This window comes from Glycine soja, chromosome 12 (assembly GCF_004193775.1).
Source record: "Glycine soja cultivar W05 chromosome 12, ASM419377v2, whole genome shotgun sequence".
NCBI lineage: Eukaryota > Viridiplantae > Streptophyta > Magnoliopsida > Fabales > Fabaceae > Glycine > Glycine soja.
This window is the reverse complement of record NC_041013.1, coordinates 4,759,897-4,784,372: the sequence shown is the minus strand read 5'-3', so window position 1 is coordinate 4,784,372 and position 24,476 is coordinate 4,759,897. Positions and strand designations below refer to the sequence as shown.

General features: G+C 30.1%; 2 protein-coding genes across 2 annotated transcripts; both read right to left on the bottom strand.

Moving 5' to 3' along the window:
* Nucleotides 1–24: 24 nt before the first annotated feature.
* Nucleotides 25–5,535, bottom strand: LOC114380511 (ubiquitin-conjugating enzyme E2 7-like). The gene is made up of 6 exons (XM_028339606.1): nt 5,283–5,535; nt 5,047–5,149; nt 4,460–4,557; nt 4,280–4,380; nt 1,958–2,035; nt 25–412 (listed from the first exon to the last, which is right to left on the bottom strand). The coding sequence occupies exons 1-6, from the start codon at nt 5,326–5,328 to the stop codon at nt 335–337; spliced, it is 504 nt and encodes a 167-aa protein (XP_028195407.1). The 5' UTR covers nt 5,329–5,535; the 3' UTR covers nt 25–334.
* A 5,992-nt stretch (nt 5,536–11,527) lies between these two features.
* Nucleotides 11,528–12,753, bottom strand: LOC114377954 (osmotin-like protein). The gene has a single exon (XM_028336435.1). It carries the CDS (start codon nt 12,536–12,538, stop codon nt 11,792–11,794), a length of 747 nt encoding a protein of 248 aa, XP_028192236.1. The 5' UTR covers nt 12,539–12,753; the 3' UTR covers nt 11,528–11,791.
* Between the last annotated feature and the right edge of the window lie 11,723 nt (nt 12,754–24,476).

Sequence of the window (24,476 nt, the reverse complement as noted above, 5' to 3'; positions counted from 1 at the left end):
GCAATCACAATAAGAGGAAACAAGTACCAAAACTCAAATAATAAACCTTTTTTTAGATAAGAAATCCAATATAAACTTTTATGCGAATGAACAAAGTAAATTTTTCAATAAAGTAGTCAAAAAGACCGGCCAAAAACACTTAGAATACAGTTTGTTTTCCAAGTTATGATAAATGGCCATGCAGAGAACATGATGGAACTGAAGAAAGGAGGAATGTGGACTTCCAATGCGATTCTTATACGGATCAACAGTAACAGGAGAACCAATCCATTACACATTTATATGTCCTCCAGTTCAGAAAAAAGCAGCAGCAGTATGAGGCGTAGGCGACAAATCACAACATTTCTTGTGACTTCCTTACACATCGGCTAACCTTTTTCTTGAAATCATCTCTCCTATCTCTCCACTCTTTCTGCAATACCAGATCATACGGGTCAGGTCTCAGAACAAACTCGAGAACTTTCAGACTGGATGGCATACAAAAATGAAGCACTTTGTATTCCCACGCAAAGCATTTCAACCAGTAAAGATATTAACAATGGCAAAATGAAATTCCCAGAACAAAAAAAAGGTTTACAGAATGACAGACAAATACATGCTAGCTTTTATAGTCAAAAAGGATATCAACTATCATCAGGATAAATACAAAACCAACTTTGGAAATTGCTTGAAGTTGATGTCCCTTAAAAAAAATGCTTCCTGCAGGTACTAATTACCAATGTGGAAAACATAGCAATTACATACTAAACTACGAGAAACATTCTCAGATTTTCTTAGCTTCTGGGCTTCACAAGTCTAAACATCAAGATTCAGGATTTTGCTTAGACCAGTACAATTAGAGGCATGGCCACCCTATTAAATCTTAATATGCCACTGTAATTAATAACTTGTGGAATTTGGAGACTATATTTAGCCACTGTAATTAATAACTTGTGGAATTTGGAGACCATGCCATGTCGTCACAATTTACATAGTTTAAATATCTTGGGTTGGGTCCATCATACAAAACAATGGAGCAAGTGCAAACATCAAGAATCAGGATGTTGCTCAGACAAGGGCCATCAGAGAGATGACTACCCTATTAAATCTTAATCTTTAGCCACTGTACTTTGTAACTTGTGAAAATTGGAGACCATGCCTTGTCACATGTTACATAGTTTAAATATCTTGGGATTCTTGGATCCATCACACAAAAGAATGGAAAAATAAAAAGGGATGCAAACTACAGATTTCAAGCAGGGTGGATGAAATGAAGAAACAACATAGGTGTTATATTTGACAAAAAAAGCACCACTTCAGTTTAAGGTAAGCCTTTCAATGTTGTAAGAAATTAAGTGTTGGGTGGTAAAAAGTCAACAAGAGCATAACTCGATGTAACAAAGATGTGAATGTTGCTTTGGAAAAATGGACATACTACAAAAATTAGGAATGAATGCATTAGGTAAAAAAATTGGAATAGCATCTATTGTAGAAAATATGGAAGAATTTCGCCTTAGGAAGTTTGAACATGTGTGTTGAAGACAGATAGAAGCCCCAATAAGGAGAGTTGATCATATGGAAGTTAACCTTACTGCTAGAGGTAGGCAGAGATAGTTACAAAAGGCTTGGTTGTGTTGTTGTCATTATCTATTTAGTAACTCATGGAACTTGGAAGTCATTCATACTTGGAGAAGGAAACTCTATCTTTTGTTCTGTTCTGTTAATAATTGGAGAAGTACTATACAAGACCATAATCTATTCAGCATTCAGTATCTCACGACTTACGCCAACTAGCAATCAAGCTCAGGTATCTAGGAGAGCATAAGATAAAAATGACTATAATAGACAATCCATTGAACTATTAAGTTAATGACAGTTCTGCAGCATCTAGTAACAGTCATGCTTGCATTGTCTTCTCTAGGATACAAATAAGTAGAAAAGACAAGTAAGTTGCAGTATAACAAATTATGAAACTTACTGCAGCTTCAACATTTGCAGGAGATTCATCATTAGGGCTGGAAAGCATCGATATGATACTCAATACTATACTCTCTACCTGCAAGATAACATATTTTAATATATCATGACTTAGAAAACTTATAACAAGTGAAAAGTATATAAATTTGCTAGTGGTGGACAAAATGCAATACCATTTCCAAAGGACATCCAACAAAGTTCTTAATGGAAAATGAACCTTCAAATTTTTAACAGTCCAAACTAGTCACGAGACATTAAACATCGAAGTCTTCACAAACATTTTAAGTCATTTCAGTTTGATATGTCAAGCTGAAAAGCTCATCACTCAACCTTAGTCTTTCACTTTATAGTTCTTCAAGCCATCCCAAACTTGAGAAACTCAAACAACTAAGGAGCCTTTTACTCTACTTGTAATATCTAGTAGCTTAGTAATATTTTGTTTTCTATGGAAGTTTATGGGATCAATATGATAGAACTGAATTGGAAATAACACCTAAAAGGAAAAATTAATTTAAGGCCCCCATCCTTCATTTTAACTAGAATTATGGGGTCGAAACTTGGCATAATATTCCAGCTTGTAACAGCCCCCCCATATTTCAACAAATATGCCCACGCCCATATTTTTCATCACATAAAAAAACACCCTTTCTCACATTCTCTTGTAATTCAGCTTCTGACAACCTTCTAAAATCTAAACCCACCACCCCTATTTTGAAAGATCCATTAGGGCCAACTGCTTTTGTCAATTGTAGGTCTTGTGACTGAAACTCCTTCTGAACTCACCTTAGATCCCATTTCCACCAATACTGTCCTAGAAGATGGAATATTTCTGTAGGATTCGGTCCTTCTCTTGTAAGTTTCTTGTCAATCATTTAGGCATTGTTCCTAATGTCCTTACAGGATGCAACTTTACTGCCTTCAGTTCCTCCCTTAACCCATTTAAGAAAATGCCCTTGAGGTACTCTGGATCAGTACCCCTCAATGGTCCCGCATACAACTCAAATTTCACCCTTAAATCTTCCACTATAGTAATTTGCTTCAAACCCAAAAGCAATGCAAAGGGATATTGCATCATTTAAAGTTGGAACCTTCTAGTGACAGCAGTTTTGAACCTCTCCCAAGATGGCTTTGGCATGTAATACTCCCACCATTGAAATCAACTCAAGTATTTCCCTTCCATGGCAACCATTGTTGCATGTAAGTTCTTCTCCTTTGTTACCCCTTTAATTAGAAAATATCCTTCCCACCTATTCACCCACCCATAGGCATCATTCTCATAGAATAAAGGAATCTCCAATGCTCCCTCCTGATGTTCATTTGACGATCTCCCCATTGACCTTCTCCCATGGTCCTCATTTTCTAATGCCTTGAGGATGCTCCATCCATAGTATCCTATTCATTAGAGTGATTGAGGATCTCTAACAACTCCTTGATCTTCTTGAGCGAGGCTTCTTGAAGCTCTCTACACCTCCATGACTTGACACTTATCACTAAAGATTCCAATCGTCCCTCAATTCATGTGCGCATCACGAACCAGAAAGGCTCCCTGGATTTTCCTATTTATTCCAGCCTTCTCCTTATTAGAAATTATTGTCTACTGGACAGTTACAACTCTCACTCTTCCCCCATTTATTCCCACACTCTTTATTACAATTAGTTACCCACTAATAGTCACTGCTATTAATATATCCTTATGACTCTAATATTCTGTTACCCCTCTTCCTCTTCCTGCTATGAACATTCTTAATGGGTGGCTTACTAACACAATACTCCTAGCGTCTCCATTATTCTTATACTACACTAATCTCCAACATTAAGAGTATTATATTGGAATTTTTAACATTAGATTCTCCATTTATGGAATGAAATCTTAGAAAAATGATGCTTACTGTACTTTCTTACAGTATCTTCAAGTTTCACTTTATTTGACAATTGATTTTAATTTTGTCTCCCTCTATTCTTCAAAATGGGGAAGGAGTTATGCAGAGCTCCATTTACTACAACTACTTAAACAGTCTCTAAATGCAATACCAATGATGCTGTAGAACACTGATATGTAAACTCTCCAGGAATAGGCATGCACAAGGCCAAACCACAAGGAGGAAAAACAGTACAGCGCTTGCATCATACCAGCATCTGGAAAGTATTTAGGCACTTCAATTGTGAAGTTTTAAATGTTAACTTGATTATTAAACAAGAGCATGCTGGATTTGGATGTATTGAAGATAATCTCATCTCAAATTTCCACCACTAAGTTGATTCTTAGTCACCAATAGCCAAGCCATAGGTGTAATAATGAAGAGTAATTTATATGTTCACATACCGTATGAACAGGTGTCCAGCGCTCACTCGCAAGCTCGTAACCATTTGGATCCTCACCAGGAGGATGAAGAATTGATATGCAAACCCGGCCATCGGGATATACTGCAAAAATTGAACAGAAAACATCACTTTCATGTAGTTCAAATCAAAGCAAAATCACAAATTCAAAAAAAACACTAACCATTGGGATGCCATATCTCTGAAGTGAACTTAACTGAAGGTGGACTATTTGGGTAATTGGATGGGAAACTCATAATAGCATTGAAAAATCCCCCCTCGCTATGAGAAATCCAACCAATTGACGAACAAACCAGCAGAGACATGTCAGTAAAATTCCAACACCAACCAAAGTAAAGCAATAACAACTTAGAACATTTTCTGGTGTAATCAAGCGAACCCAACCTAGATCAATCCCAATAGTAAACAGTAATTTGGAAAAGCATCAGCTTTGAGAGGAATCGCTACAATTAAATATTAAAAGTCCCAACAACAACTACAACAACCGCAATGAATTCTCGTGATTAGGGTAGGCAAGGAACAAACTCATTAAATCAATAAAACTGTTCAAGTACCCAAAAAAAGCAATTAAAAACGCGATCTTCGGGAAGTGAGGATAAATCCCTGCCCATAACCCAACCCCAAAAGAAAGACATAATCAATCAAAACCCAAAACCCAAAAATCCAAACTTTGAATCGAGAATCACAGAAAAAAAATTCCGTCAGAGTGGCAAAAGCAAAAGCATGATATATTAATCAAAAGGGGCTTACTAAAGAGTATCGGGCGGTCCAATTATGGTGACACTCCATTCGAAAATGTTGGTTTCATCGACCAAACCGGCAGAGAAGCCGTCGACGGGGTTTTTGCAAAGATCTGCGAGGAAAGGGCAATCAGAACATCGCGGAGAATCCACGCGAAACAGGGACTTATTTTTTGCGGGAAAAGCAAACCAGAAGAATAAAGAGAGAGAGAGAGAGAGAGAGAGGCGGCGTGCGTGCGTACGTACCTTTGAGCTGCTTTTGAAGGAGAAGGCTTGCCTGAGATGCCGCCATGAAGGGCAAACAAGTGGAGGAGCGAAGAGAAGAGAAGAGACTGTTAACTCTTTTCAAAACCGACACCTCGATTCGGGATTATTTATAACTATGAGAGAATGAATATATGCTACGGAGGATTGCACTGAGATGAGATCACCATTCACCACTCACCAGTGAGCAACACCCTTCTTTCTATGTCCTTTGTTTAACCCAATCCGGCCCAAATACTTTCAACAGTTACAATAGATAAAAAGGGTGAGGGTAAGGTTAAGAAATTTCTTTCTTTTAAGCTCGGGGAGAAGTGAGGAGGGAAAGATGATATATATATCTTGTTTCGTTATTAAGCAAGATCAGAAATTTATATATAGATAATATTTATTATATTTTGTAGATAATTATCAAGTAAATAAATTTGAGATACCATTGAGTTTAGATAATTATTTTAGAAATTAATATTTTTATTATATATGATGAATTGTGATTGGATAAGTAAAATAATGTATCTCTTTTTCTTATATATTTTAATTTTTTTTTTACTTTCTTTAAATCCTCTTGATATTAAATGAGAGATAAAAATAAGAGAATTTTTTTTCTCATAAAATAAAGTTTATGTGAGTTAGATTTCAATGATTCATTAAATCAAAATATGTCTTAAAGTTTAAAAGACACTAATGAAAATACTTATATATTATTCACCAATAAAAATTTTATAATGACTAAAAATCAAAACTACACTATTTCAGAATATAAGTTCATTTCTTACTAATTGGACCAACCTTTGTTGGTTAATTTTTTTAAAAAAATTGTTAATTAGTGTTTACCTTTTCGTTATTACCAATCACATGGATACTAAATACTATGAATAAAATCTTTATCGTTGATAGTAATCTTATCTAATTCATAGAAGACTTCATGCGTACTGCTCATACCTCATATAGTTGTAATTTGTCATCGTATAAAAAAAAAAAAGATAATTCACCACTAACAACCTACAATTAGATTGACCCGAATCATTTAATAAAAAGTCGAGTCTAAGCATGGTCAACTCTAGATAGGGATGGCAATCTGTAATGTACTCATTGACTACCTACAAAAATTACGCATACATGAATAGGACAAATGCCCAATTTATGGGGATTGGCTCTGGTACATATAATTACTCACAAATTTTAATGGGTAGGGTGCAGGTATGGATACCTTAATTTCCAATCTTACACATACCATGGATATAGTAATAATAATAATAATACCTAAGATAAATTAGGTTCCTTAATCCATCAAACATAAATGATATCATTTTGTTTATTTACTAAGATATATATCGTGTTTTTTAATTAAAAAAAAAAGAAAAGAAAAAAATATTACATTTCGTATAAACATAGATCAATATTTATTTGCCTGGTGACAGAGCAAGTATTGATGTTTTATGATTATCATTGTTATGTTTTGTAAAAGACCTTAGACCATTAGCCAGTAAATCAAGTAAGGTGAGTTTATTTTAATTTAATCAAAGTTCTTGAGTTTGAATTCTGAATTCTGAATATGTAATTATATTAAATATTTGATTAAAAAACATTATCGTTCATAATATTTTTATTTAAGTAGAATTGTTTTTAGTGAAGAATAACTATGATTTATAAAAAAAATGGAAACAATTGTAATGTTTGTTATGTTTTCTGATTATGTTTCATGAAAGATTTTTAATTTGATGATAATTTAATTATTATTGTATTTTTAATTAATATTTTTTATGTATCAAATTCTCATCAATGACTAGGGGTGTATATAGATTTGATTTTATCTAAGGAAAAAATCATCTAATACAATCACTTCAATTTTCTCAATTTATCATCCAATAAGTTTGACTCAATATTTTAATCTTATGTGATTCAATTTAAGTTAAAGTCGTTTGAATTAGATAAATTTTTGGTTTTAATCTTACTTTTATTTTTTTTAGAAAATATTAAATAAATGATAATATAAAATAATAACTTGTGATTAAATGACAATATAAAACTATTTTATATTATCCGTGTATAGGCATTAAACTCTCTCTATGTAATAAAAAAATAATTTAAAATATCAATAATTTCATTTATATAACAAATAATAGTATAATTTTTAAAATATATACTATATCAAAATAAATTTATACAACTTGATAATTATATCTATGTATCAAATAGATACTAAGCAATTATATTTAGTTAAATATGTTTTTATTAATATATATAAGCTATAGGATAATTTTACAATATATAAGAACATGACTGTGACTAGTAATAACAATTTATAAATAAAAGTGTATACATATGTAAAAGTTAGATTTGAATTGGATAGATTTTGAAAATTAAATTTGAAATCCGACTTAATCTAATAAAAAAAATTTAATTTTTCAAAATTTAATTTTGTCTGTTCAATTTTTTTATTTTCATTAGATTAGATGGGAACACTCTTATTAGTGGTAAATCCATACTATAGCCTCATGTGCATTCCTAGCTTTTAAAAGACTACATATAATATCAGAATATGTATATTTTATTCCCCTGATTTTTCATTTTGAAATGTACAAAAATACTTTTTTTTAGGTTTAATTATTTTATAGGTTATGAACTTTTACCAAATCAGTAATTAGGTCCTTATAACTTTTTTTTGTTTTGTTTCAATTGAATCCCTGAAGATGGTAGTATCATAATCGTCTTTTAGTATTTATATACCTGTATGGTAAGTCATGCTTTATAAGATCTTTAGGACTCACCAAACCTGTTATAGGTTTGTGGTGATCAAAAGATTGAATCAAAGTAAAAGTTAAAGTGAAGTTATCTGTAGAGACGCGAATTTGATTTCTTCAACTAATAATAAATTGATAAACTAATAATAAATATTTATTGAAAAAAATGAAATTATATACGGAGACATGTGAACAGCAAAGTCTTAACGAACAGAGTAAAAAAAACGTAACTTTGTACCAAACGTAACTTAACTTTGCTAATTGCTATTTACTAATTGAAAAATGTATAACAAAACTATAACTGAACTTCTTTTAGTCAATAGAGTAAAAATGTAAAACTAAATTGAAATTATAACCAATCAGTTTTTTTTTTTACTGCATAGCCAATCAATTAAAAATAAAATATACACAATAAGTGACGATTATTTGGTAGTTCATTTGATAATTTATTTAAGAGATGATTAAATGAAATCTCTTAATTAAAGGTTACGTTTATTTTGTAGGAAATTAAATGTTAAGTTTAAATTATTGTACAAAGAAAATCTAACTCAATTCAATGTAATTGACTGTGTGAATATTCTTTCATATTTTTTATAGTTAAAACATGTTAGCAATTTACATCAAAAGTTTAAGATAAAAAATTACAATATATTTTTTATTTTAATTTATTTGTTTTAGAGATAAAAAAATAATTAAATTAGTATTAGTTTTAAAAAAATTGATTTCACTCCTCTCTCCTATCTCCACTCATGAATATGATGCCATCAGCTGCTGAAACACCCCAAGCACGTCTCGGATTGTGGTCTGTTAATGTAGAGAATGAAATTGAAATTTAAGTCTTTAAGTAATGGCTATGTTTGATAACTTATTTAAGGTATATGAGTTTATTTTAGTAGTTGATAAGTTATTTGAATTAGTTTATGACTTAAAAATTATTAGTTTTTTTTATTAAGTTTATTTGAAATTGTTTTGTTTTTTTATTAAATTTAAAAACTAATTTTTTTTATTGTTTGGAAAATTTCTCTTATCTAATTTATCATTCTTATAAACATCTGCTGAACTGGTCAATTGTCATCTCACCTTATTTCTTAAGGTTATAAATTATTTAAACTATACCAACTTATAATTATTTGCTAAATGATTTATATTTTTTAAATTACATGACCTAATTTAAATGAAATTTTAAATATATATAATTAGTTTTAGATAGAAGATTTAAATTGTATCATCTTTCATAATTATGTAAGTAATAGTCGTATGCATCCAAGTTATATTTATATAAATAGAAAATTTGATGTTTAACAAAATTATAAAGAAAAAACACTTTTATTTTTTTGTTTTAAATAAATAATATTATTAAACTATTTAAATATGTCAATAAAAATTATTTTAAACAATATAATTCTAATAAAGGTTATTTAATTTTATTTTTCTTTTTGAAAAAATGAAACATTTGAGTTTAAACAACAAGTAAAATCACCAAATCTTTACCATTTTTTTATAATACAAAATTTTAAAATTAATATCCTACTTTTTTAAGAATATAAATTATTAAAAATAAATTAAAATATAAAAATATTAAATATGTCATTTTACATTTATCAATTAGTCTTATAAAAAAAACTTTCAATTAAATCATTCGACTTATAAACTTTAAGTTAGTTTTTAACTTCTCAACTCTTAGCTTATAGATTATAAGTTCACCTAACTTATTAGTTGGTCTTATCAAATATAACCAATATATTTGGATAAAAGTATTGTTAACCAATATTTGTAGGGTATTAGTTAAGAAACTAATTTTTTTTATTATTGAAAATCATAAGAAAACACATTTAAAAAATTTTAGAAGAGCATATTTTTATACATCTCAATAAAAACCTTATCTTTTAATATTTGTCTTTGTATAATACATTGGAATGGAGTTGGTAAATGCTAACCATTACACTTGGAGCATTTGTTAAGAAATTAAAAAGAAAAAAAAAATATTGCAAAAATCATATTAGATCATAAAAAAAAGTCATGGGTAATACAATTTTATGCATCTAAATAAATAAAAATTTATTTTAGTTCCTTAACCAATATTTTAAGGATACTGATTAATAATATCATTAATTTTATTTCATAAAATAATGGTGATATCTTAAAAGGCAAAAACAAATACTTCATTCGTCCCCATATAAATGTAATATTTGAAAAATAAAAAATTATTCCAAAATAAATTACATTATAGTTTTTCAATATAATATCAATACTAACACATTAATAGTCAATTATTTAACTCGAAAAACAATCTAAAAAATGTTTTTCTCTTTCCTACTTACTCATTTCTCATAAATCAAACACCTATATTTTCATTATGTTTCTCACAAATTTTCATTTTTTTTTTTTTACTTTTCTCACTTATATCTTTTCTTTTTACTAAAAGAAATCGATAAAGTTCTATAACACTACTACTTTTTGCCAATCTTAATAAGATAAACAAATACGTGGGCGATGAATTCAATTTTTGCTTTCGGTAAAGTTGCAACGCTGCATTCAAAAAGTTCCTAAATGCATCATTATTTATTCTGTCCAGTGTCCACATGTACATCTTTATTTGGATAAGTTTAAGTAGCCGTTTAGCCGAACTACAAGTTTCCCCAAATACAAACATTCCCAATTAAAATTAACTATACTTAATATGTATATAATCTGAAACTTACAGTCCAATTAAATCCAGCACTTCATAATTAACTCTACTTTGATACAAATTGTGACTAAAATCAATTCAAAATTAAATTTATCAGTTCAAAATTAGCCCCGTACGTCAAGATTAATTTTATTCAAAAAACACGTAAGCAAGCACCAACAACATGCCCTAGACTCATAGTTGCTAGTTAGCTCATGACACGACCATGGAAAAACATTGACCAGATTGCTGACTGCTAACGATGCCCCTTACCTCTCTAGTCTCTCCAAAGAACAAAAATGCTAGCCAGCTTTCTTTATCATCCAAATCAAACGTTCGACCCTCTTCATCTCATTAATTAGCAAAGCAAGAATGCAATAACGTTTCTTTCCAATTTGAACACAACCAAAGGATCACACTCTTTTGAAAGGAAACTTGGTAAATATGTCCTGGCATTTGCTTTTCCTATTTTTATCATTTTTACGCAAACAATAATAGTTTTACAGTAAAGAATAATTCTAGATATTCCTCTTTAAACCTTTTCAAGTTTTTTTTTTATTTTTTTATTTTCAACACGTTAAACCTCGGTAAAAAGTAGTTGGATATATCGGAAGTAAAAGAAAAAAGAAAAGTGAAATCACGTGTCAGGCGCGGTACTGCACTCGATAATGAAAAAGAATCAAATTCTCGAGATAGGAGCCAATATTGAGGTGTATTGGTCCCTTTCTTTTCACAGTGGATAATCATCATAGTCTTCCCCTACCAGCTACTACACTAGCAGCAAGAAGGTTAACAATTAACATTGAACACAACAGAACTAGGAAAATAAACATTATTTATTTTTTACCAAAAGAGAAGGTGAAGCTCTATTATGAAACACAACTAAAAATTACATTTTTTTGTTATTTTTTCAAGCTAACAATCACAAAACACACCCAACTAAGCCAAAGAAATTACAAAGACACACGACTACTACATTTCTGTTTTGTTCGAATCTTATTAGAAAAGACAAGAGTCGAGTCACTTAACAATGACCCAAACGGCTTCTTAACACAAGAAAGCTTAGTAGTTGGTCCCTAATATTAATGACAAAAGATAACCTTAAGCTCACGCGGGGAGGAACACTGGTGCATGAGGGAGGGGGTGTCATGAGCAAATGTAAAGGTGGCAGGGCACGCGTGCTTGAAGAAGGAGGAGTAGATAGATCCCTTGCACGTGTTAGGGTTGTTGAAGTGGTTCCTGCAACAGAGTTCGTCCGTGTGAAAAGCCTCGCACCCGCTCTTGCAAGCCACCACGGGTCCGTGACCCGCGGGCACACGGTGCTGCAGCACGCGCGGACACGTGGCGAGAAGGTCGTTGCGGCAACCCACGACAGGGCACACGCCTTTGCCCTCGTGCGGGGTGAAGGTCATGGGGACGTTAAAACCGTCGACGAGGCTGACGCCGTAGGAGGCGTAGTCGTTGCTGCCGTGGTGGACCTCGAGCTGGGCGAGGGTGGCGGGTGCGGCGCCCCCGGCGCCGTTGCACTGGAGGCGGCCGCCGCAGTCGCCGCTGGCGCAGGAGAAGGCGGTGCCGGAGTAGGAGCAGCCGGTGCGGGCCCAGACGCGGCCGGACCAGTGGGCGTCGGGGACGGGGATGGATTGGTGGGTGAGGGAGCGGAGGGTGAGGCCGCCGCCGGCGAGGACGGGGTGGCCGGCGTTGGGCTGGATGCCGGGCCACACGGTGTAGTTGCAGTTGTTGACTAGGGTCAGGATAAGAGCACCCGTGGGTGAGGAAAAGGTGGTGACAGCGAGGATGAGGAGTGAGCATAGGAACAATGAGCGAGCCATGGCTGGGGGGAAAGAAATAATCAAAGTATGTTGTTTCAGAGAGGGTTTTATTTTGGGTTTATTTATAGGCAGTGTTTTTTTTTTAAAAAAAATATCTTATTAATTAGGAGTTTTATTTATGTAAGAAAAACGTGTTTGATTCTACGTGCGGACTGTTTTAGACCTGGTTTGAATGGAGAGAAATAAAATGGAATTGAAGAAAAATATTAAGAAAATCAATGTGAGTCTAATATATTTTTTTCATTCTTTTCTATTGAAAACATCTAAATCACTCTTAAATTTTTTAAGGGAGGCTAGCAACACTTCTTGTAATATTTTTTATGTTAGTTAAATTTATTAAAAATTATAAATTTTGAAGACTTTTATTTTTTTAATTAGGAAAGAGTTAGAAGGTGAAATTTACTAAAATGTATTATTTTGAATTAAGCCAATAGGACAAAAATGTTAGAGAAAATGTGGTATAATTTCTGTTTATTATTTTTACCATGTAGCTTTGTGTAGGATGGGATTGTCCTTTCTCTATGTGTATTTAAGCGGCGTTTTGAAATTTGAATTTTGTTATGGTTGTGGAAAGGGGAAAAGTGGGGAAAGGTTTGCTTTTTCTGTGAGTTTTTGTCGTTTGAACAAATTCTGAAAAGATGGTCTGAAGCCACGGACATGACTTGTCAGGGGGGTGTGGGGATTCTGGTGAAACCAGAAACCTCCGCTTGTTAAACAAAGGGCTCGAAACTCCCCTTGAAAAAAATAAAATAAAGAGATAAAATAGAAGAATCTAATATTGTATTTGACAGAGCCATGAAAATGAAAGAAATTATCATAAATGAAAAGAGAAGAAAAACAATAGAAAATCAGAGTATTTGATGAAGATGAAACAAAAGTGTAAATGAATAAATAAATTAATTAAATTAGTAGGTAAATAAATAAATAACTCAATTGATTATCAATTCAAAATTGATTTTAGATTAAACTAACTTTGAACAATTTTTACGTTGAATTTTGTACTAAATTTTATTTTTAACTTGATTTTATAATAAAATATTCAAATAAAGATCACATTATTTCAATATCAATTTTAATCAAAATTAATCTTACAAAATCAATTTTATCAACTTGCATTCAAAAGCACACTTATTCCACCAACATAAGAAAACTCAACCAAATTTAAAAATTACAATATTTACATAACTGATTATACTAACAGTATACGAAACCCCAGTATGTATTCTTAGATAAAAGTTTTAAGTCATGAGTTTCATATTTTTTCCACTCATTCATTTACCTTTAACCTTTATCAAACATTTTTTCTCGTAATTTTCACTTCGAATCAGCTCCAAATACTTTTGGCTATGATTGATCCCCTTAAGTCAAACATGCATGTAGTATCCTTGTAGTTAAAAAAAAAATACTTTATTTCTTAAATAAGGAGAACATTTTTTTTTGCACCATGATAGTAAACAAACTCTTGGTATATTGGCCATTGGTTATCTTCAATCACAACAACAATGGCTTCCATGCATGAACCAGAGATTAAGGAAAACAAATTGAAAGATGAGATTTTCAATTTGAACAAGGATCCAAAGAAATCTTTTTAAATGATTCCCTGAAAAAAGCTATCAAGATTGAAGAGGATGAAGATTCCTTTGATAAGATTGTTGAAGACTCGTCGGTGGCTAGCGGGGATGAAAATGAGGTTGGAGAAACCTTTTTTAGGCGTAAGCACAAAACATGGCTTGAGGAAGATTTAACAGAAAACAAAGAGGTTTGTTCAAATGGTTGTGCTCCCTTGTCTTCTAGTGGCTTCGTCAACAACAATCTTTTTTATCTTAACAAATATCCGGATGACGTGCATGATTTTGGTTTTGAAAGTAAAGATATGAACAAAAAAGTTTTGTCAATGCTGAAGATTTATTTTGATATATTCTACTAAGTTGCTTAAATATAAGTGTGTGCAACGAGGATCTGACTTCAATTTGCTTTTTTTGGGATAAATATTTATGTTTGCTTATTTGAAGTTATTTCTTTTATTTTTTCTTTGTAATGAGAAGTTGGAGTAGATCTTGTTGTGTTAATGTTTGTTTTTTTAACATAATATTTATGTCTACTTATTTGAAGTAGTTTTTTTTTTATGGAAATTTGGAGTAGATCTCTTTAAGAAAAGTAAGAAATTAAATTAATTGAAATGATTTATTATAAAAACAAATGAATATTCTACTCAATTAAAAGGACTTATTTTTTTAGTTAATTTAAAAATACTTATCTGAATTCATACATATTCATGATTCTTTTTTTCAATTCATAAAGTTTTTTAATGTAGGCAAAGGCCAATGCATTACATGATGCTAATAGCCTTATCAAAATAGAGTTTCAATGACTTTTGCCTTTAATTTTTTACAAATATATAGTTGTCAAAATTTTTTTATCATAAATTAAGCTAGCTTCATGTAGAGTATTTTATTCACTTTCAATTTGAAGTCTTTCAAAAAAGAGTTTTTTAAATGCAAAGAATTTTATCAAAAGGTGAACACAAGAATTTTGTCACTCACTTTCTTAACGCCACTACCAATAACTTTCCCAACTTGATTTAGCGTAAGTTTAATTTTTTGATTCTCGTTCATATTCATTCATACTCATTAAAATGCATGGTATGAGTATCAAATTAATTGACACGTGTTCACTATGTGGAGCTTCAATCTATACATGCTTTGAAAAACATCATCTGTAATGTGTCACAAATTCTCTATCATTTTTGCCACAAGACAAAATGGAAATCTTTTTTATCATCAATAATGTGCCACAATTCAAACCTCATCCTGTAGCTCATTCCAATACTAATTGCACTTACATATAACAAACCAAAATCATAAAAGGATAAAACAACTTTTGCTCATTAAAGGATAAAACAACTAAATTAAGTAAATCATAACACAATTTAAGCAATGTCATCACTAAAACAAGTTACAATGATAAAGCAAATGATAAAGATAATTGTATTTTCATCACTAACACAGGTCAACAATGTTATCACTAATATATTGAGTGACTTCTTGAATCAATAGAGGATCACAACTCAACTAACTGTGTATTCTACCTTGGTCACATAATATATCTTTCTTCATATGAGTTATCTTGTACTTGTTTGATCCCTTGATCTTCATTATTTCAACCATAAATGATTGAAGAGTGAGAAAAATCTTATTTGATTATGTGGCAGAAAACACATGAAATGATTTTTCTACTGCCACAATAAGTTCGTCAATTGTCTTTGTTGCTTCTTTATGTTGTAAAGACTATATGACATTGAAAAATCCCAAATCCAACACATTTAAATCATTAGAGTTTAAATTGAATGTTAAACCTACATTCTTTTGATGCTCGACAAAAGTCCACATCATTTGGATCAACATGACACCTTGCATTATCTTGTTGTATAAAAATTGGCTTCCCTACATCTTCCCTTGGCCATAGATTCTTGATAGCCAACAAAACTCTATCAATTAAGAATATTTTATTCACCTTTATCACATAAGTCATGGTTTCATTTCGATTGTGTTTGCCACTCGATTCACACTGGTTCTCTTTGTTGGTTGATCAATTACAAAAGGAAAAACACCAATCTTTCCCGCAAATGTCTCATTTCCTTCATGGCTAAACCTGGGTCTAGCCACTACAACTAAAAACATAAGTTTGGCTATAAAAAAATTTCTTTTACATGTCTTATGTGGCTCGTCCTCCTCCGCAAACAAGTAAAGATTTGTGAAAAAATTTGTAATGTAGAAACATTTCTCATCAATGAACAAAATATTTTCCATGGACTTAAACTTTGGATCATGAGGCATGTTGCCACAATTAAGCATTGACAAGCAAAACTTTAAACAAACAATCATGGCTTAAGTGCATTTGAATGGCAATGTATAACTCCTGTTTTTTGCAATCTAAACAATGATGTCATGTTAATGTTCAAAGCACAACATAAAGACAAAAGGTAGTCTGCTTTGATAATGGAACTTCATGTAGACTTTAACCGTCTAGTTGAACTATTTTCCTTCCATAGTTCTTTGTTTTGTTATGAGAAGCATCACCCACAACCTTCAATTGATTCCAAATACGATAAACGACGCTTCTATTCACGTTGTACAATTTTGCAACTTGCACTATTGTTCTAGATTTTAGTTTGCCATTTTCAATTGACTGCAACAATAAATGAGATATAGCCTTCCTTTGTTCATTTGTTAGGAAATGAACATTTTCTGCAACTTGGCTCACCCGTCACAATGTCAACACAAAAAAACAATCATAAAGAAAAATAAGAATTTGTGGTTGCATATATACAAGCTTTCTCCACTTCCTTGTGGCTATTCATATAAATGAAAGCTAAATTTGAAATGCTGTAAAAAAATATGCAAGTTACTACACATCCCTACAATTAATATGATGAAACAAAATATCACAAATTAAGATAAAAGTTGAATCATCAAAGATTATTAATAATATTTTTTAATACTTTTTATTAAGATTAACTACTGCGAAGATTATGTTCGTCTCATATTGATCCATTCATCCTTCATTTCACATGTTAGTTATTGCAAATGAACATAGGAAACCAAAAAAAGGCCTCAACAAATTCAAAAGTAGATTTAGCTTGTTGTATTAAAAAAAGGAAACACATAAAACATGAGTAAATTAATTTGTAGTGGCGCCTATATGTAAATGTGACCACCCCAACATCAAATGCAAGGTGTACACACTTATAAAAAGTTTAAGTTCATGGTGCGTTAAAAGTTCAAGCCTTTAAGGTGCTTGTACTATAGTGCCTTTTTTTTTCTCAAACATGACAATATATTCCAAATGAAGCGTGTGTTATGTTTTGGGACAATTATCCATGAAGGGTGACAATGATGAGATTTGAAATGTCAAATAACATATGAGTATACTATTTGAATTGGACATAATACAAACAAGTAGACAAAAGTCAATATTTATCATAGATTGAGCTTCACTTGGTGTCAAAGTCGGTGTTAGTTCCTCCTCAACTTCCTCAGGGGTGAATGTTTCTTCAACTTTCCCATGTTCCCTCTGTCCCTATTGTTTCCTCAACTTCCTGAAGTGTAGACAATAGTGTTAATGGTTCCTTATTTTCCCCAAGTGCAATGTTCAAGTCCATTTGCATTGACATTTTTTGTGAAATGTGCTTTTTTTTTCCGGTGAGGTTTACTCTATTTATTTTGTGCAGCTACTAAAAGAATTGGAGAGTCACACTTCAATTTTCATACTAATGAATTTTTAATTTTTGGTGGGACATCATGATTTGTAAAAGATTTGTCAGTTTGTTTAATTTTAATTTAAGAGAGAAATCTTATTTTAAGTAATTTTGATAGTATTGACATTTAAAAAATAGAATATTTATTATTGAAAAGTTTTGTTCATAAAATTAAGAGTAGCCTCATTAAATATAACCACCACTTAATATATTTAATGCTAAGGGTACTTTTGGAATGAAATTTTAATTTGTACTATCATTAATTGAAAGCATGGTTATCAAACTCTAAAGTCAACTCATGAACTTTTATAAGTTTAAGAGTCTACTTGACTAACACGAGTCAAAATGCAAGCAAACTGATTTTTTGGCAGGGACTTGATGGACTCGGACCAAACTCGTGCAAACTCACGAGTCTAGGCCTAGTCACAGAGTTTACTCGAAAAAACTAAAACTACTAAAAATGACTTCGTTTTGAGCAACCTGGAAAAAAAAGTATTGTGAAACAAAACTTAGGGACACACAAGTTAGGGTAGCTTGTGTTGCTATCTTGATCCCTTCTCTTCTTCCAAAATCCAAACTCGTTCTATTCTATCTTGTTCTTCTTCGAAACACCTAGAGTCACAACGAAGTTGTTGGTTCAGTGGTACCGATTTGGGCGTTTGGTTGTGAAGGTTGAGCGCGAGACACCGTGACGTGAGACCCTTGGTTGAAGGCTTGAGCCTGAGAGTCATGTAAGTCTTCTTCTAAACTCGTTCCACTTTGTCTTTAGTTGTCTACAAATCTCTCTCTATTTTTCTTTCTTTCTTCCTTTCTCTTACACTAACAAACATTTACGCCTACTATCGAGTGCCACTGTGCCAGTAGTTAGTTTCATATAGTTCTTGAATGCACACAAAAGATTATGTGATGTGTGCTGCATATTTATAACTAGAGAACATGAACCACACCTACCGAGCTCTAAACACTGCTTCGATTGCTAATTTAAGCGTTATGTTAGGAACATCAGCTTGGTCTAGAAAAAAGAGTGACCAAATTTTAGATATGAATTATAATTTCAGGAATCATGATGCATTAATATAAGTTGTAATTTGTAAATATTTTTGTTACATATCCTATGCTTACGGGAGGGCGTTCTTTGTACAAAAAACCATGCCCCAATAACAATGTAGCAAAATAGGAGAACAAGGCTGTAATGTCACTAATGTGAAGGCTGTGATTGTTATTGCCACAACAAGAGAACCTGTCTCTAGGACGTTGAAGTTGAGGTCCCTTTTGATTCCCATAATCCAAGCAACAATCACACGTAAGGGAACCGGAAATTGATCCAATTCTAACTTAAGAGTAGTATTTTATATCTCACAATGTTTAATTTTGATCCAATTCTGACTTTCGAATTATGATTTAGCTAATCATGGTTTCATGCTTTTTGAATTAGGAGTAGTATTTTATATCTCACCATGTTTACTTTTTATTTCTTGTTTTAAGTTTGACTACTTATGTTTTTAATAAACTAATAGTATGAATTATAAATTTATTGTCATTTTGCTTGCAAAATAATATATTTTGAATATATTAACTTATTATTTATGTATATTTTTTATGAAATAGACTCCCATGGAGTTTTAACAAAACTATCAAACTCAATTTTGATAACCTTAATTAAAAATAACTAATTTAATTATTTTTTATTGTTCTTGAGAATTTAGTTATTTGTTCCTTATATATAAAAATGGAGGAAATAGTATTTAACATGAATGTCGTAGTTTTTTTAAAAAAATTATGATTACTTTCAGAAAAAAGTTGACCGACAAGGACATCGTAAACAGAGCTTCTTATCCTCTTGCAATCTTACACAAACGTTATTGTCGTGACCAACTCACCAAATTACGACCAGCTCCATGTGCATTCGTTTTCTTATCTCAACAAATTTAACCCAATTTGATTGCAAAATAAATAACAACGGTGCTAAAATTTGTGGGGAAGAAACGTTGCACGAACATGTGACGAATTGGTTTGGCTTGGTCACATTTTATTGGATAAATTAGTATAAAATACTACTAAGAAATAAATGGAAGTAGCAAAGTTCGAAAACCATATTCGTCATGCTTTTTGGAACATATTATCCATTCAGATCATAGTTTGAGATTTTGATGGTACATTTTAATATTTTTTGGGTACATAGATCATAATTTGAGATTAATGAAACATTTGAACAGATTTCTAGGAAAAATTTTATAAATTTTATAAGTTGTTGGGATTTATTTTAATTGAATTTTAATAAAAATATTTAAACAATTTCTTGAGTAATTTTAATATATTTCATAACAAAATTTCTAATATAAATTCTCATATAAGCTTTCAAAAAAATAAATTTTCATACAAAATGAATTTATCGTAACATCCAACCATCATAGTTAATTATAAATTTATAACTTCCAATTTAAATTTGGCAAAAACAAATAGGTTTTAAAACAAAATTTTATTTACCGTAAGAGTGCAATCAAATATCCTATGTAGGGCATATAAATATATTCTTCATTTTTACTTTTTGTTCCACTAATATGTAAACACTTATCCTTTTATTAATTGAATTTTATTCATTAAATGTATTATCACCCTTATATTTAAAAGGAATTGGGGCTGCGAAATCAACCTCTCTATAATGATATAGTTTTTTTTTAAAAAAAAACAAATTTCTTTTACTACTAACTATTTTCTTTTTGTAGAACGTCTGATCCTTCCGGTCAAGAACCATTTAATATTTATTACAGTACTTTTGTTAGTTTTTTTTTTTTCATTTTTTCCCCTTTTGGTCAGTTATCACATTGTGGTTTGTTAAAAATGTTGTACTTGTTGTTTTGGGCCGAATTACTGCCACAATACAATATGATGTTTGATGTGGCGCAGAGAAAATGACAAGGAAGAGACAAGTTTGAAATCTGAATAAAATAAAATAAAAATTGAATTTTAATTTTTAGAAACTATTTACTTCTCTATTTTTTATTATTTAAAAAATCATTATTAATTTTCTTTTCCGTTTCATTTAATCCGAATATACCATTAAATTAATTCTAAAGATAATAACCTTGAATAAGAAAATCATATTCACTTTTGATTTAAATGAATGGAAGATGTTGTGTTTGTTTTAGGGAAAGGGGAGAGAAATAACGTTGATTTTATTATTTATGTTGGTTTCGTATCTTTTAGACTATATTTTAATTTTTTTTTTCATTTTCATCCTTATTATTTCTATTATTTAAACCAAACAAAACATTAAGTATTATTGTTGTTGTTTGTTTTAGGAATGTAAGTATTACCATTGAATTTGAATGAAATGAACAAATGTTATTTATTTTAAGATTAAATATGTTTTTTTCCTTAAATTTATATTACTTTAGTTTTTGGTTTCTTAAATTTAAATGTACTTTTTTTAATTTCTCAGTTTAAAAAATATACTTTTTTTAGTTACTCCTAACATGTTTTTGACTTATTAGACTCATAATTTATGACGGTTTTTTTTTATTGTACAAGAGACTTAAAAGAATATTTTTCTTTTTTTTAATTTGTGGACTAATAAAAAACAAATTTATTTCAATAAGTCACATATTTTATGCTAAAAGTTAATATAAATTACCAAAAGTAAAATTCTAATTTTTTTAGGAAGAAAAATTCTAATTCTAAAATAACATTAAAAATACCTTAAAAATTATATATAAGTTTTGTTCAATATAAAATCTCTCATGCAATAAACGGTTCGGTACGGGTATAATATAAATTTACTAAGAGACCGAAAAAATCATTCCACTTTGGGCCTTGAGATTAGGGCACTTGTTATGTACACCTCCCTTTCTTCTCTTTGTTTTGTTTTGTTTTATTACTGATAAAAGTCTTTTTAACGTTATTTTGCATCCCAGGATTTTCACTTTTTTAAAAAAAAATTGTTACACGCCTCTTCCTTAACCCCACCTCCAGGTTTTTCTCCCGCATCAATTGGTATACTCATCTCTTTACAAATCTTAATAACACGATATTTCACGTTTACATATAAATAAAAAAATTAGAAAAAACATAAATTTGTGACAAGATAAAACAAAACAAAACAAAAAATTATCAAAAATGATTTTTAGGAATAACAAAAAACAATTCTGAAGTCATTCTCCGGAACTACGTCATAGTTGTGAAAAATGGAGGTATAAATAGAAACATTATACAGCTTAGAGCTAGGCTTGTTCGCGATTCCCACGACCCGTTTAACTTTGCAGACCAGCTTATAATTATTATTTTTGTTTTTGCATTGGCATGGACTCTAATAATTAAGTGCCTGTTTGATTTGGTTTGCTCCTTGGGATTCATTTTAAATATATTTTTACATGTTTGATTTTAAGTTGAAGAAAAATTTAAAATTGATTTTGAATTATAATAATTTTGAATAGTTTATGTGTTGGATTTAAAATTCCGTAAATTTTACTTTTAACTTAATTTTATAATAAAATCTAAATATAAATCATATCCCTTCAAAATCAATTTTAACCAAAATTAATTTCATTCAAAATCAATTTTGTCAATGTCTATCCAACACATACTAAATGTGTGCTTGATTTCACGTGAATAATGAATTGATTTTAGATAAAATTTTATATGATTTATTTCACATTACAAAATATTTCAATATTAATTCTGGGTCCAAAATTGATTTTGAGTTGAAGAATAACTTTTACTTTGGATTAGAAAATTTATATTAAATTTTATTTCTAACTTTATTTTATAATAAAAACATTCAATCATAAATTACATCACTTCAAATCAATTTTAATTAAAATCAATTTTATAAAACTAATTCCATTCAAAATTAATTTTACCAATACTTTTGTGTTTGGATGATTTGTAAAATTATTTTTGAATTAATTGATTTTAATGAAATTTAATTTTTAAGTTGTGTGATTTGTGATTAAATATTTTTATTATAAAATTAAATTAAGAATAAAATTTAATATATTATTTTTTATTTAACACAAAAATTACTCAACATTGTTTCAATTCCAAATAAATTTTCTCAAACATAAAACTAAATATATAATAATTTATCTAAGATAAATTATATTAATATTTTAACGTCAAACCAAACTTACACTCATTTTAACGAAAGGAAACAGAGTAACAACAACCTCCATCCCCACCGTTTCAGCGTTATCAATTCCCGATCACTCAGCTTAGTCAAAACAAGTCATAATTATCAATCAGCCCCACCTCTGTCTGCAGGCATAAACTGGTTTATGGATAACAAAATGATTAGGAAAATTCTTACATAATTTATTAAACAACAAATTATTGAGACATAGATTATTTTAGATAAAATTAGTTGAAAAAATTTGTTAAAAACTAAAATGTTAATTAATAACTGAAAGTTAAAAAATTAATTTATTAAATTATAAGTGTTTGATAAAATTAATTATTGAAGTAACTAAAAAATAATAAAATTATAATTTATTTAAGATTTAAATATCTTTTCGGTTTGTAATTTATTAATTTTTTTTATTTTCATCCTTACAATTTTTTTTTAGTCTTTGTTTGTTTTGTTTTTGTTATTATAATATTTTAGAAAACATTTTTTTCATTATTCAAACTATTATGTAAAGTACTTTAAGGACTACAAATAAAGATAATTTTAGAAGGATGAAAAATAAAAAAAAAATGTTAAATGATAGCAACTAACAAGATATTTAAAATAGATAACTAAAAAATTAGATAAATATATTAAGAATAAAAATGTAATATTATAAAAGCTGGAAGTTAATGTTTAAAAAATATTACTTTTAAGTAACGTTTTAATAACATTAAAAACTACTAAAAAATTATTTATTAAACCATCAAACAAAATTTAATAAAAAAATAAAAACTAATTAAAATATCTTAAAAAATAACCTAATTGACTGTTGTAGTTAATTGTTCATCATATTTTATTATTGGTATAACACTACTTAAGTCCTTAAGTTGGTGCAAAAACTTCTATTTTCTACAATAAATCAGATCAATATATCTGACAAACCAAATCAGTGGGTTAGTATTTACCAAAAAAAAAGAAACAACCAAAAGATCAGTGGGTTAGATTAACTTAAACATATCATCGTCCTAATTTTACGGGTACACATTTGTTCGTTTAGGTCGCTGCCACAACATTTTAGGCACATTTATTTTGGTAGCATTAGTGTGGTTCGGTGATTGATTTGATTCAAATTCTAATTGAAGCAATCATAACAACACTTGACTTTGTAACTAAAGATGTTCATCATGTCTCACATAAGCCAGGCTATGTATCACGCTAGCTATAGAGAAAGCCAATTTCTTTAAATAAACGTACAAATGGAATAAGAAAGTAGTCTTTCCGCAAAAGCCAGTCTAATTTAGGCCAGGTTCAGTAAACAACAAAGGTACATTTGCTGCGGGGTGCGGGTGTTCATGTGAGTGAATGAGGTACTCTTGAATTCAAATTGATTTAAATTAATTAAATCGATGATGAGTTTAGATTTATAAACCTATTAATCCAACCCGTGTGAGTTATTTCCTTTAGTGCTTTTAATAAAATATAAACAATTTAATATGTTAGGGTTACAAACACCAGAACACATTACATTGATATAATTAATTGTTGTGCTAATGGAGTTGTATTTAAATTTTTAGAAT

Coding starts and splice junctions, on each gene's coding strand:
- LOC114380511 (XM_028339606.1), bottom strand. CDS start 5,328: ATGGCGGCATCTCAGGCAAGCCTTCTCCTTCAAAAGCAGCTCAAAG. Junction 4,558..5,046: donor GGACCGCCCGATACTCTTTA/GTAAGCCCCTTT, acceptor GATTTCTCATAG/CGAGGGGGGATTTTTCAATG. Junction 2,036..4,279: donor GCTGGACACCTGTTCATACG/GTATGTGAACAT, acceptor GTTATCTTGCAG/GTAGAGAGTATAGTATTGAG.
- LOC114377954 (XM_028336435.1), bottom strand. CDS start 12,538: ATGGCTCGCTCATTGTTCCTATGCTCACTCCTCATCCTCGCTGTCACC.